The sequence below is a fragment of the Drosophila tropicalis genome, unplaced genomic scaffold (genome assembly GCF_018151085.1).
Source record: "Drosophila tropicalis isolate 14030-0801.00 unplaced genomic scaffold, ASM1815108v1 contig_993, whole genome shotgun sequence".
In the NCBI taxonomy this organism is placed as follows: domain Eukaryota; kingdom Metazoa; phylum Arthropoda; class Insecta; order Diptera; family Drosophilidae; genus Drosophila; species Drosophila tropicalis.
In genome coordinates, this window is record NW_027173497.1 from 1056526 (window position 1) to 1072426 (window position 15901).

The 15901-nt window shown below is 38.6% G+C and overlaps 1 protein-coding gene across 1 annotated transcript in view; it reads right to left on the reverse strand.

Annotated features, from left to right (window-relative positions):
* Positions 1-2649: 2649 nt before the first annotated feature.
* LOC137586411 (Ig-like and fibronectin type-III domain-containing protein 2) overlaps positions 2650-15901 on the reverse strand; it is a 99827-nt gene continuing 86575 nt past the window's right edge. Inside the window, 9 exon segments of the mRNA XM_068302432.1 lie at positions 2650-3523; positions 4562-4806; positions 4879-5159; positions 5889-6567; positions 6662-6872; positions 6874-6909; positions 6993-7185; positions 7245-7377; positions 7468-7615. Of these exon segments, the coding sequence (XP_068158533.1) occupies positions 3140-3523; positions 4562-4806; positions 4879-5159; positions 5889-6567; positions 6662-6872; positions 6874-6909; positions 6993-7185; positions 7245-7377; positions 7468-7615 (2310 nt within the window). The 3' untranslated portion in view covers positions 2650-3139.

Below are 15901 nucleotides of genomic sequence, written 5' to 3' on the forward strand. Positions count from 1 at the left end.
TTTTTGTCATATCTAAATCCATGATGGTCAACGAGATACATAAATGTTAAAAGTTTAGTGTTTGTACTATTGTGGCTCTGAAAATTATCTTTTGAAAAAATTAGTAATAACGGCCAACTTTGAAATTGATGGATGATTTAAGCATTTAAGCAGCCTAAACTCAATTACCTCAAAATTCATTTTTTCAAAATTGTGCTATACAATTTATGCAATGGCTATCGGCAGTAGTAGAATCAATGGTACCTGAAGGTATTATGAGATTCTTCCGATGTTTGGAAGGGAGTGTGGCAAAATTATTACACATACAAAATCTGCGCCTTTACTATGCTAGTATACATGCCAAATAGGATGTCTCTAGCTATCTAGTCTTTGAGCCAAAAGCTCTTTTGTTTAAATTGCGGGGACGAAAAAGGCGTGGCAAAAATTTGAAATAAACTTTACATACTACACAAGTCTATATACCAAATTAGGTGGTAGTTCATACGGATAGACAGACGTATAAGGCTATATCGACTCGGCTGATGGAGCTGATCAAAAATATATATCCTTTATGGGACGGAAACGCTGCCTTCTGCCTTTTACACACATTTTGGCGTCTTTAATATACCATTTATCCCTATGGGTGCATCGTATAAAAAGGACTGTCTTCGACCGACCGTTCATTTGGTTGGGTATATGTATTTTCGGATTCATAATAAAATCAAAAGTAACAAACCCGTGAAAAACCATAAGGTTTTCCATCCACTAATATCGATCTGGCTGAATGCGGTACAAACAATGCCTGCAGTGCGAGTAAATAGAAGCCAAAATGCCAAATAGAAGCTTAACGGGTCTAGATGGGAAGAACTTACTACGTCGTTAATATACTTTCGTGGCAAGGGTATAACACGAAGTCATAACATCACCAAAGGGCCAAGGTATTTCAGCCAGCCTCAAAGTGGGCATCACACAATATCATTTACTTGTAAATTTTTCCATTTTATCTGGCACTGTCAACATTTTCATCTCCATTCGGTCACCCTTTTTTATGTGGATTGTTCTTTCTTTCCTTTTTTCCCCCTTCCTTTCCCGGCAGAGGCAAGCAACTTCTATTGCTAAAGATGCATGTGGGGAGGGACTACGACTACGTATGCGAGAGTATAAAGAATGCATGGGGCACTTAAACGTGTTGCATAATTCAAGCAGCAGTTTATTCAGAGCGATTGCACTAAGCAAGCACTGCGGAAGTTTGAAAAGCGCATAGACAAGCAGAAAAAGATGAATGTTTACATACATATTTAAAAAAAAAGAGGGGAAGCACATTCAAAGCAATATGCTTTTTTTGAGAATCCCTTCATTTTGATATTTACTCACGGCTCGGCGCACTTCTCCTTTTATCAGAAATCACCGCACACACTTATCTAAAATGCTTAGCTGCCTTATATTTGTAACTAAATTATAATGATATTTTGTGGCACCAGCCTGTCATGATGGCATCATCCTTGTATCAGTATCAGATCATAACGGATTATGGTGAAAAGCGCTGTCTTAGATATTCTAATAAAAATAAATTTACATATGTAAGTTAAACTTCTTCCATCCTTATGCCATACTAATAATAATACTATGGCTCATCTTTGCACATCTCCGTCGAAGTAGAACTCTGTGTGTGTGTGTGTTTGTGTGTGTAGTACATAATAATACGCCTTACTGCATGCAACATTACATGAACAAACATCGTCAGAGGGATCAACATTCCGTCAAAATGAGATAGAGGAGATGCTTGGATATGAGTTTGAGTATAAAGGAGTAGAGGCAGAGAAAGAGGAGGCCATCCTTTAATATTGTATTAAGAACGTTGTTTATTCCTAACATACACAGTAAGAAACGAACGAGTAGATGAAAATAACCAGAGTATCTACTACAATATCTATATTGCATCAATTTTGTATTAATACATTTTTAACACTGTACGCCTTTGCTTAGAATAGAAAATGTACATACATATGTAAGTATTTCATCGTTTCTATTTTTCTGCTGTACATACTTATGTACCAATGAATTCTTTTCTGTTGTTCTTGGCTTGTAGTTGTGGTTTATTATTTTCCAATTACACATACACTTTTTGGAAGAATTCCTTTTTGATTTTCCATTCCCTATTGAGTAATTTCCTTGTGTCTTCATTAAAGTCACTAATTCGTCTAGTAGTTTTTATTCTTGGACATATCCAATGTACCTATATACATACATACATATGTACATAAGAAGTTGCTATTGTCGATTTTCCTGCTTTCAATGTACATACCTACATACAAATATACGTTACCTAATTCCTCTGCTGGTGTCTTCGGGCCCCCAAAACTTACTCAGATTGACTGCACATCAAATCGATGAATTTAACAGATAATTAATGAATGTATATGGGCGCAAGGAATAAGCAGTGAGTGGAGTGCATATTTAGGCATGTATGTACATATGTACTTATAGTAGCCATATACAAACATACACATACATTTTGCATTATCTTATTACATATGTACATATCTATGTATATGTTAGAGTCCAAGGACTCGGTAGCTAGCAATCTTAGCTTTCCCATTAGGTATTTTTGCTTTTTTTGTCTTTGCAAGATATCTAATGGAATAAATAAAATGTATAAAAAGAAGATAATTTTTAATTTTTACGTCTCTTTCGATTGCTGTTACCAAACAAACATTGTAACAGCATTCTTTATATTATTATATTTTTATTTTCAATCACAGTTACATACTACAAATTTATTACGTTACGCTACCCAAATATTTTGCAGTTTTACCTTGTTAGCTACTCAAAAAATGTACCCAAAATTTTCTCGCAATGCATTTTTTGTAAAGATGTCACGTCACAGTGTACATAAATGAGTGTGTCTGTGTGGCGCTTGGCGCTGTTTACACGGCCTATGTCTACATTTAGCATATATTTATATGTGTATATATACGTATATGTATGTAAATATGTATACATATGTATATATACATATATGGATATATGTATATACGGATATACTGTATAGCTATACTTGGTTGGTGTTCGTCTGTGCTCTATCTGTCTGACTGTTGTGTGTGTGTGTTTGGGTGTGGGTGTGGGTGTGTGTGTTCTTTGTGTTGTGCGCGTTTGTCATTTATGGCACAAGTTTCTTAAATCCAGCACCTTCTTGGCCAAGTTTGAGCTCTTCATAAATTGTGGGATTTACTTCATTGCACTGCGTATTGCTATTGCTGAGTGGGTTGTGAAAGTGATGCGCCGCATCTGTACCGCCGCCACGGTGCGGGTGCTGGTGATGCCTTCCGTTCAACGCGGTTGTGCCTCCACCTGACGTGGCTGCCGTCGGTGCGGTTGTTGTTGTGGATGACGTCATTGTGGCAGCATTGCCATTATGGCTGATATTACTGTTGCTATTGCTGTCGCTGCTGTTGCCGTTGCCGTTGGTTGCGGCCCTACCACCGCTCCCGCTGCCATGATGGTGGCCATTTTGTGTTGTGATAGCCGATGTGACAGTAGGTAACTTTGAGTAGGGACACCATGCGTATGTGGGTAGGGGATGGAAAAAAAAACAACAAAATTGCAGATATAAAATAAAAACGTATAGATACACACAGGTAATTGTATTTACATGTGCTAACTTACATACGTGAGTATACTCAGTAAAACTAAGAACCTAACCAAAATCCTTTAACGATTTCGCCCAACTGTTACACTTATTAATACATTTTAAACATTCTCCACAGTAATCGCTGAAATATAACTAAACATATCTAATTGGGTAAACTTTGCATCAAATTTGCTTCGGATGTGCAATAATGTAACAGGTACCAAAGCTTTTAAATTTAGTTCTTGACCTGATATATTGGAGTCGTTCAATCGTCATTAAAGCTGGTCCTGGTCTGTATTTTGTAGTCAGATCTACATATCTAATGTTGTGAAATCCTTACCTGTTACCCTGAATGGTATTTTAAAGTCGTCAAAATGAATGTAATGGGCAGACATACGGATATGGCTAGGTCGAGTCGACTGTTGATGCCGATCAAGAATATATTGGCTCTGTGGGGATGCTTCCCTCTGCCTGGTGCAATCATTTTGGCGACTTTAATATACCATTTCACTCTATGGGTGCGTGTTACATATATTTTGAGAAATCAAAATATATTTTCAGCATTTGGATTATGGATTATTCGTTGTTCTGTCCCTGCTGAATACAGTCGATTAAAACAAAGGACTAACTGAACTGAACTGATTAAAGTTAAACAAAAACAGCTTGTTGTTGAAACAAAAGGCTGTGAAATTATGTCGTTGCATGTACAAAATAGTTCCTGGTATTATCTAATATCTCAGCTGAAAAGACAATAATTAAGTCCTACATTGGTGAATAAATAATAAAGGAAATAAACCTTTTAAATCCAAAATATCCTTGTATTCGATACGTTTCATATTAATGCCTTTAAAAGCTACTTAAACTGCGGGAAATGCTGTTATTGACTAGGCCAGCTGAGTATTTGCCAACTACAAATGACTCAGTAAAACGTCCTCTTATCATAATACATACCTGCACCTGCTCCAACCCTCGCGTATAGGTTGGGTTCTCGAATGCCACGTTGCCATTGCCAGCCTTGCCGTGGTTAAGGCGTTGACGACGATAGAATACAATAGCAGCAGCAGCTAACAAAATGGCCAGAATACTTGCTACAATGCCACTAATAGTGCCGACAGCACTGGAATAGCTACTCGTGGCGGAGGTCACATGATTTTCTCCAAGCGTGAATCTAATGGGATTGGTCAGAACACTGGCACCTGCCCGAAGAGGAGACAAGAATCGGCAAATTAAGCCTCAATAGGAAACTGTGTATGTGTGTGTGTACGCACCGTAGGTATTGCCAGCTTTCACTACCAGCTCATACAGCACATCCTTCTTGAGGCCATTAATGCTTATTGTTGTGTCCTTTACATCGATGCGTCGTATCTCGAGAGCGGCAGCAGCACCACCACTCATACTTGTTGCATTATTCATGGTATCCATGCCATTTCCTGGCCCCGGCTCCATAGCCGACGTAGGATCGCTAGTTGTTGGCGGCAATACGGCGGCCTCATGGTAAAATATTCTATAGCCGTCAACGGCGTTTGGATTTTTTGTTGGGGCATCCCATCTGTAATGAAATAGTTTGTAAGATGCGGACCAGGCGTCGTATTATGAGTGGCAATATTGTTGCAGGCGGGCAAAACTTGTGTGGAATTTTAATAAATTTAGGGCGGCCAAGCTGACTTTCTTTCTCCCTCTGGCTTCGTTTATCTATCTCTATCTTTGAATAGCCAACCAGCAATCTCCTCCACCTCAACTTACTCATCCCCTTTTTCTCCAACAACCTTTGACGCTGACTGAGTGTATTAAAGTGAGATAAAAATCTCAGCTTTAATGGATTTGCGGTCTATTAGTGCACACAGGGGTTCTGCCCCACACACACACCCACACACCCCACACTCACACACGTGTACACACACAATATAAACTAAATCGAGTGAGTGTGGAGTTTTGTGGTGAGGGTAATGAATGTATTGCTTTCAGTGTGCAAAATGGATGAGTTTACTTCCGGTCCAGGCCATGAAAAAGTGTTGAAAGGCTTAGCCCGGATAGGTACGTGCCATTTAAGCGCTTGGACACTTTTTTAAGGGATTAAAGTAAATGGACTTAAACGGCTGAAGAAGTGGGCCAGATGTACTCAATGTGGATGAAGTCTTAAAGTTCCATAATATAAATAATAACAAAATGTACATTTCTAACAAAATGTACATTTCTAACAAAATGTACATTTCATAATTTCGACATTATATTCAATTTATGTGCATATGTATTAATCAAACCATTAAGAGACACATACCTGATGTTCACTTCGCTATCTGACATAACACTAATTACGATGTTTTCCGGCGGTCCAGGCAATCTATCGCGATTCTTTTCAAAGCACCCCACAATGGTGCGGGCGTATTGCAAACTGCAAATCTCTTTGGAGCGCACTGACTCGCCACGACACCAATTTAAGCACTTCCGCGGCACATGCTCGTCAGCACAGCACGATCGATGATCAGAGCCATCTGCAGCACAGCGCATCAATTTATCAAAGTCGACAATGCATTCGGGCTTATCAGCTATGGCATCGAAGTCCACATAATAGCTGCACGCACTGCGACAGGCTAGCGAAACATTTTGCTCGGCACAGCATTCCGACACATTGTGATTCAAAGCAGGCGTTTGACGTATGCGTACTGAAACCGGAATGGTGGTGGCACCAAAGGGGTTTTCTGCGTGACAGAAGTAGTCGCCTACATCGTTGGCCTGCAGCTTGCTTATACGCAAGGACATGGTATAAATCGAAGATCGTGTGTCATTTGCTCGGACCGAGATGTAGTAGTTGCCGCCCGTGATGACAGGAATACGGCCTTCCTTTTCACGCCAGAATATAGTTTTCGGCGCTGGCTTGGAGTCCACGGTGCAACGGAGTTCGATTTCATCGCCAACAGATGCTACGGTTATGCCGGCAGCTTGGATTTTCGGAGGATCTTGAATGAGCAAGTAGTTAAAATTTATATAAGAACTACAGTGCACTCTACAGTGATTTCTAATTTCAAGAGTTAAATGTATGTATGTACGTACAGCATACATTCACCCTGCGAGTGGCCTGCATTGGCACACCATAGCCGTTATCGGCATAGCAAGAGACGTGCTCCATATCTGCTGAAACATTATGAATGACAGTGACCATGTGCCTCGAGGTATCCTGACGTACCAAGTGTCCGCCTACATAAAGTGAAATGGTGGGCGCTGGATTGCCCAACGCTAAGCATAGAATGGTCATCGAGCCCCCCCTCGGGAATGTTGTCCGCAGGATGCACAGTTGGAGGCTGAAAATTTTAAAGTACAAATGAAGGAATGAATGAAAGGTATGAATATCTCTTCTGTCATCTTGTCTGCTGGCTTAACTTACATCGACAAAGGCGGGCAGAGCTGGATCCGTCCAAGCCACCAACGTTTCTGATGGCAACGAAACGCCCTTCTCTCCCACAGCCTCGACATACAAAACATGCTGCGAGCTGGGCTTGAGATTATTCATACGCAACCAAGCTAATTTTGTTTCGATTTTAATAAATTGCTCCGCCTTCATAGGCTTGTGGTAGACTCTGCAACATTAGGAAAACCATAAAGTATTCTGCAGTCCTTTGCCCATTCGCTCGTTTACCTGTACGTGACACGTTCGTGTGGATGCGCATATTCCGGCGGCTGCCAAGTCAATTGCATCCATGTGGCACTGTGACCCGCTACAGTGAGGGAGTGCGGTGGCGAGGGGGCAGCCCAGGTACCATTTTGCTGTCCTAAAACAGACAGATACCATCACAACAATTCAGTGCAATTAATTTCGATTCCACAAACCACCATAACACCAACCGATCCTGCACTCTTACCATATGTATTATTGTTCGAGGTATCCACTAGCAGCATTGAAGCTGGTAACGAGGTCCCGGATTTTCCACGCGTCACCACCGTGATCCTGTACAAGGTATTCGCTTCCAAATCTGTTAAATCGATACTCGTCTCATTCGTGGTCAATTCCTAATTGCATAATGACACAGAAATCGAAGAGAAACACAGAAAAAAGGGAATACAGATATACTAATTTCCAAACATACATAAAGGTAAGCCATTAGGCCGGTGCTTCCTTCGGCAGTGCCGCAAAAGGAAAATGAAAATACAAATACACAATATTTCAAACATTCAAATAAAACCAGAGCTATATATTGTACATATGTACATATATGCAGTTAGCAGACCTAATATGCTCTTATGTTACTTAAAGCGTTGTCTAAAATGATTTGATTTGAGCTACTAACTCGTCTCTGACCATAACGAGTTCGGTGTTTTTCTTGTTTTGAATGATTGTATGTCATTGTCACTGAATAACATGTCTAAATTTGTATGGCGGTTTCTTCTCGTTTTGGTTTGAGAATATTTGTTTATTTCTTTTTGTCTAATGGGTTTATTCCGTTTTCGGCCGACTTCGGGTCAACTATTGTACACTCTGGACTTGAGCCGGTGTCTTTAACTGCATTTCCGGTGCATGGCTAGTAAATATCACTTCATATACTTATTTGAAAATTTACTCCTGGACTTACTCATTTCGGTGTGTGTGGGAGCTAGAAAATTATCGGTTTTTGTCAAGACTAATAATAAACGGGCAATAAATTGTGTTAAGTGATTGAGAGGTACACTATGAGTGAATCTGTCATACAAAGCGAATTGAATGAGAATATATACTACGTTATTTTATTTGCATCGTCGCTTAAATAACAACAATAAACGCTTTGCGGTTCGGATTTATTCTACGTTCAACATATTTTTAGATACTTTATCAGTTGAAAATAAGCCAGGGACCCTTTAAGGATATACAAATACTAATTAATTAGTTTGTATGTTCATTTGTCTTCCATGAATACGTCTTTTGTTTAATATTGAATTTAAACCAAATTTAATCGTAAAGTACCATTTTGCACTACTCAAGACGACTTGTGGCTTGGCCTCACTATATCATTTAATACAGCCACATTTGGCTAAATGAAGTCTAATTAGTGTGTTAACGAGTTGGAACTTGGTTTATTTGACACCTTTAAGTTAATGGTACGATTAAAGCTGGTTAGAAACTTATTAGCACACATTTATACACAGGTTCTACCTTAGTTCAACAGACATCACTTGTGGGCCAAACTTGTTTTTACATGGCCAAAACAATGCGCTTGTTTTTCAAGGTTATATGTCCTCTCCTTCATTATCCATATTTTGAATTGACTTTGCACAAACCTAACATGAATTTTCAGCCAATTTCATAAACACAAACCGATGAGAGAGCATCTAACTTCCAAATACCACCGAAACTACAGAGCTTTAATAGAACTTTACTTTAAATTCGTAATTTTAAAACTGAGCTTTGTTTCAATGAATTTTTCCACTTTGTGTGTGTTAAATTGGCGATTGGGACCAATGTGCCAGCCACAATTGATAAACTATAATTTACTATCCAATAGAAACCATTTACCTTGCCCTAGCAAATAAATTGGAAAACACAACACACCCACTTAAACACACACACACACACTCCTAGACAACTAATTTTCTCCAGCCGAAGAGAATTCTTTGAACTTATCTAAAACGCATTAAATCTAAACCGAAAAACGATTTATTATGCTCTCGACCCAACACTAATAGCCGCAAAAGCCTTTAGTTTCAACTTTGATGTCACTTTATTATGGGTCCCTTTTCACCTATAATTGCATTAACCGCAACAATTGGCAAAACGAGGGCCATTCGAGTGTATCAAAATGAATAATTAATACTCGGTCGAGGTTGGGTCGCCAGCATGGCAACTAAATATTCAAAAGGCATCCCCAGCTGAGGAGAAACTAACTGTTTGGCCATAAAACTAAGTCCCCAGTTGCTCATTTAGCGTTTGTCTTGTGACAGGGCACATAATCGCCATCAAGTTACCCCTTTTTGGTTTGAGAAACTCCGAAAACAGAACTGTATCAGAATATTTAATGTGTCTAATTTTTGGCTTGCTTCTCGTCTCTGCCATGCCCCATTTTTCTCCCCTTTGGTCTCTTATTTCACTGTTTGCAGACTCATATTAAAAAGTTTTTTATGACCGCTTCGTCCTGTCGCTGCCAACAAACAGAAATAAAATTCTGCTTCTTTTTGGTTGTCAACCAACAGCGGCCGTAAGAATCATCGCAAAAGTTACTGCGCTCTATAATAATATCAGCAACGACAACAACACCACAAGAAAAAAAATTAAAAAAGGCACGAACAAAATCATTTGAAAGAAGCCACAAAACCCCCTTTATTTCCGTCCGCATTTCACATTCTGTTCCTGTAATATCCTGTAAAGTCAAATAAAGTTTGTGTTTTGTTGATGCTGGTGACACCCAAAGATGCGGATGTGCTTTTGACTGCCGTTGTCCTCTTGTGCATCTGGCGACGAATAGAAATTGCCAAATTATTGGCACTGATTCAATCATGGGAACCAAATGGATAGCGGTGAAACTGGGATATCGTTTGGAAACTGGCCCAGACCGCATAGAGAAGGTTCCATGGTTACTCGGCTTGGATTGGGCAATTACCTATAATTAGACTTTTTTGTTGTCTGCCAAAACAGTTGGTTTGAAACATGAACGCAAAAGATTCAGGCGAAAAGATGTTTTCCTGATAAAGGATATTCTTAAAACAAAGATTCGTTTACCCATGCAGAGCTCGGAAAAATATTGACACCACCAGAACATAACATACATCCCACTCTTGTTTGCACACGCGTCAGTTTATCGACAATCTCACCCTGACAACATTTAAAGTTGACATTTAAAAACCATTTCTTAAACGATACTATCAAAGCTATAATTGTCTGTGTAATTTATCTGAGGAACTTAAATATGTATGTTTGGGCGATTCCAGTATGACGTTACGGAAGATTTTTTTTAACTTGGCCGTGAAATTGGTGTCTCCACTTGCCAATTTCTGGTCCGTTTTTGTTTAAATCTGGCATGTTGCTGGATATTAATATCAAATTTAAGGATGTCAAGGTAATTGTGTTAATTAATTGCAGAAGGTGAAAAATTACGGAAGATAATTCATATTTTCCAAATACCTCGCCGACTTCGGTATACCATGTACCAACTGGAACCATTATTTTCAATTGCGTAAACCAAATGTAGGTATATATAAGAATATATAGGTAGGTAAATGAAGGCATGTTTGTTAAATTGCTTCATACCAGTCGTATGCTGTCTAGCTCGCACTTACAAGCCCAAGTAGCACTCTAGCGCCGCCAAGAGCTTATGACTAAGTCCTTATAAGGTATGGTAAAATACGTTTATACGAACAGACTAAATTTTTATACCATACACCCATAGGGTGAAATGGTATATTAAAGTCGCCAAAATGTATGTAACAGGCAGAAGGAAGCTTCTCCGACCCTATAAAGTATATATATTCTTGATCAGGATGAACAGCCGAGTCGATCTAGCCATGTCCGTCTCTCCGTCCGTCCGTCCGTCCGTCCGTCCGTCCGTATGAACACGCAGATCTCGGAGACTATAAGAGCTAGAGCCACCAAATTTGGTATGTATACTCGTGTATTATGTACATATATAGAGTTAATTGGAATTTCGGCCACGCCTCCTTACGCCCCCAGGAATCACATAAAACTATTTTTCTTAAAAAGTATAACAGCTAGAGACATCAAATTTAGTTTGTATACCCGGTTAGTTAGCGCGCAGAAATTAATTGTTCAAACTTTTTGCCACGCCCCCTTACGCCCCCAGGAATCACATAAAACTGTTTTTCTTAAAAAGTATAATAGATAGAGACATCAAATTTGGTTTATATACTCGTTTAGTTAGCGCGCAGAAACTAATTGTTTAAACTTTTTGCCACGCCCCCTTACGCCCCCGGAATTTACATAAAAGTGATTTCCTTAAAAACTATGACAGCTACCGACATCAAATTTGGTATGCAGACTAGTTTAATAGACGCGCAGAAACTGGCTATTTAAAAATTTTGCCACGCCCACTTCCGCCCCCGCAAATTAAACAAAACTAATTTTATCAAAAACGAACAAAGCTAAAGTCACCAAATTTAGTATGTATACTGGCTTAGTATGCGCGCAGAGTATATATATTTTCATATTTTGCCACGCCCACTTCCGCCTCCATAATTAAGAAAAAACCGATTTCCTCCTGTAGTTTTTTGACTATCGCATTCAAATTCGGCAGACTAATTATTCTTATCTATTTCTACAAAACTACCAAATTTTATTGAAATCGGACTAGAAACATGCAAAATATGAGTATGAACGTATTTTACTAAGCGGTCCACAAGGCCAGAATTGGCCGTTGGCTAGTAGCGGCGCTAGAGTGCTCGTGTGTTCGTAGAGTGAGCGAGATAGCACATACTATGAAACATGTAAAAACAATTTACATTTGGTTTTCGAAATTTGAAATATTTGTTTCACCCGGTGTATGGTATACCCAAGTCGACGAGTCGACTTACTTGCTTCATTTGTAGTCTGAGTTCAATTAACTTTGGTAAAGCGATAGAACTTAACAAAACTAATTCGATAGCTACACCGATTTGGCTGTTTATGCTGATCAAGAATATATACCCTTTATGAAGTTGGAGAAGGTTTTATCTGTCTGGTACATACATTTTGGCTACTCTGTTTCACAATTTCGATCTTTGGCTAGGCCACAAGGATTCGATACTACTGCGAAGCTTCCAAAATAGGTTAGTTTTCGAAATTACCGCATTTGTAAAACATTCGTGGAATGACCATATAAGGTACATATATGTACATACATATTAGTGATTATTTCGGCGATACTAGCTCATATAACCATGTCTGTCCGTTCTTCAAGACCTTTTAAAATTCAGCGCTGAAATTTTGACTTTTCTCAATAACTTCGTTATTTTTTGAGCTATTGTATATTATACCTATAAACGACTGTCTCAAGATTGGGCGACTCTTTCCTAACCTAAAGCCGTCAAAGTGGAAAAAGTTTTATCTTGCAGTCTAATCCTCGCTAAAGAACAACCTACAATCTTAAGCTTTATGGAATCTGATTTTTTATCATATTAAGCACAGTTATTAATAGATATACATATGTATAAAGTTGAAAATTTTGTACTACAATCGTATTAAAAGTAACAAAGTTATTGATCATTGTCATGAAGTTTAATATTTTTGAGTTTCTTATACCTATAAACGGCTGTGACAAACTTGATTAAGTGCTTTAGCCTATAATTGTAAATATGACCTTCGGTTCAGAGGAAAACTACATCCATACACTATCCTGGGATTCGAACCCAGTTCCTCCTTGGACACTTTTTGTTAAATATTTACAATTGTATAAAATGTATTTGTATTTGGCTCTTGTTATTATAGTATTTGATGATCTAATCTATATGATGCTTAAATGGTTAGATCGAAAAAATATACATATGTAACTACATTTTCTCTGACTGATAGATGCATAGAAAGAACTTTTAGTCTACCAAACTTTATAAAGAAATATAAAATCAGATGGCCGCGCTAACTTCGACCGCGTCAAAGTTTGTATACCCTTGCAACTTTTTTTGTAACTCTTTCCTTCCTTTCCTTTCCTGCTTGCGAAAGAATGGCCTACAGTCAGGCCTACAGGAAATAACGAAGATATTGATCATAGTCACTGTTTTTCACCGATCGTTCCAATGGGAGCTATATGATATAGTCACCCGATCTTTATCAAATTTGGCACAGTCATTAAGAAATATATTAAACTAACAAATGTTTAATTTGAAAGCAATCGCGTTAAAAGTAACGAAGTTATTTACAAAAATCACTGTTTTCGACCGATCGTTCCTATGGGAGCTATATGATATAGTCACCCGATCTTGATTAAATTTGGCACTGTAGTTAATAGGCGTAATAAACTCTCTAATATTAAGTTTCAAATAATAGCACAGAAATTAACGAAGTTATTAAGAAAAGTCACTGTTCGTGACTTTGGGGTTTGTATATTGTATTGTATGATATAGTGGTCCGATCCGGCTGAATCCGAAATATACAACCCCTGCAGTATATACAAGCCTACGTGCAAGCTCTGTAGCTCTTACGGTCTAGGAGGAGTTTGCGTTGATCCAGACGGACGGACGGGCGGACATGGCTATTTGAACTCGTCTCGTCGTGCTGATCAAGAAGAAACAGAGTTTAAAATTTAACCATTAACCACTTATTCCACATAACCATGTCAAATTGCACTCCTACATCGAGAAAGGCAAATGGGATCAGAGACGAAGCAGAAGTTTAATCAGTAAAATTTTTTCACATTTGTAATAGTCTGTAACTGCGACGATTTTGATCAAAATAAAAAGATTATTTCATACACACATTAAGATGCAAGGGTATACAATTTTCAGAGCGACCAAAGTTAGCCCGGACCCCGGCCCCAGGGCCTCGTTGTTTTTTTCATACCATGCAAACATGGGTAAATAGGTAGGTACATATATTCGCAAACAAATTTGGGGCACTATTATTGTATTGTAATTCTATCAATAAATTCTATTAATCAGACTGAATATAGCCAAGTTATGCTTATAAACGTTTTTTGCTAGGTGGGCCATAAGAGCGGAATCGGACGTTAAGCGCCGACGGCACTACAGTGCTTGTGAGGTTATAAGAATGAGTTCGATAGCATCTGATTGGTAAACGAATTTTATATAGATTTACAGATTTTTGGCAGTTGTTTCACTTGGTGCATGGTATATTGAAGTCGGTGAGACGACTCACTTACTTCATTTTGTTTAACATTTGCAAGTTTTTTTGAGGCCAATAGCATTGTTGATGGCCATGGCTGGTGCAGTGCAGCAGCACAAACATCAGCCGGCCCAACTGCCATTGAAGCGTGTTAATGTGTGACAACAACAACTACAACTACAACAACAACAACAACAAAAATATCATCAGCAACCGGCGAGCCAATAACTACAACAATACCAATGGCAAACAGCAACAACCAAGTTTGGTTGTGGGTTTTTTGGGTCGGCAGCAATATTTACTAGTTTATGGTCACGTTTTCATTGCATATGACGCTACCCACCATGGAGCATCGAATCATCATTTTTGTGACTGCCAGACGAGGCGTTGAAAACTTTATCCACAACTATAGTCATAGTTCCTTTCTCTTCTAACGAACTCTGTCCGTATGTACAGCACATTCTGTCACCTCCCACCCTCTAAGCTGATGTTTTAGACAGATATCAAAGATTATTGCTTTAAATTGGATTAGCATTGACAGGACACCAGAAATAAATATTCGCAAAAATATTTCATTTTTGAAAGCTTCGAGCTTCACATTTTATGGGCATACCAATTAATATTAACTGGTGCATAAAATTTTCAAAGAAATATTGAATTTCCATCGCTGAAATATTCTGTATTATTTCAGCTGTTGAATTTCGCATTGGATTCTGACAAAAAAAGCTGTCCATGTATGACTCTCTGATTTTCATGACACTTGTCCGTACCCTTTTTAAAGAGAGTGCTATGAAATTTTTGATTGGCATGAGAATCTGTCCCCCACGATTAACGATTAACAGTTGCCTTTCAGTAGTATTTAAGTTATCTATAAGCTCGGTATGATGCAGTATGAATATCATCCGGACAGTTTTTAATGTAAACAATCATATCCCATAATTTCAATAAGATCAGTTCTGCGTGCTTATCACTGAAATTTGGACACATAAAAAGGGCTTGGAATGGAAAAAGAGCGGCATCTTTTTCCTACATCAGAGTATCGGCTCTCATTTTAGGCGGTTTTTATATAATGTTAGTGGAAATTATCGCACAAAATATCGAATTTTCAAATATGTTTGCAAAAATCTAAGTTATACGTAGTCTGGTTCGTAGGCCTGTGTAGTATGTACGGTGATCAACACCCTATTCCACTAGTTATCTACTGATCAAAAAGCTACTGAACCACAGAATATTTTACATCAAAATAGAGTCTTTGGAATCATTTATTAGAGCGGTTGCAATTGGAAATCCACAAGAAAGTGTGCTGGGTTCGTTACTCATTCTGTGCCCGATGGGGTACCTACTAATCCCTGACAACTGATATCTAAGTTGATGATCACACTCAGAAAGAACAAGGGTAAGGTAAGCCCACAAACCACCTCCGCAAAATATCTGGGTCTCACATTGGACTGACGGCTCACTTGGCTCACTTGGCTGAAACCAGTCGCAGCTGAACATCAAGAACAAATATCAAGAATATTGATACTCTAGGGGGTCGGAAAAGCCATCTTCTACCTGATACA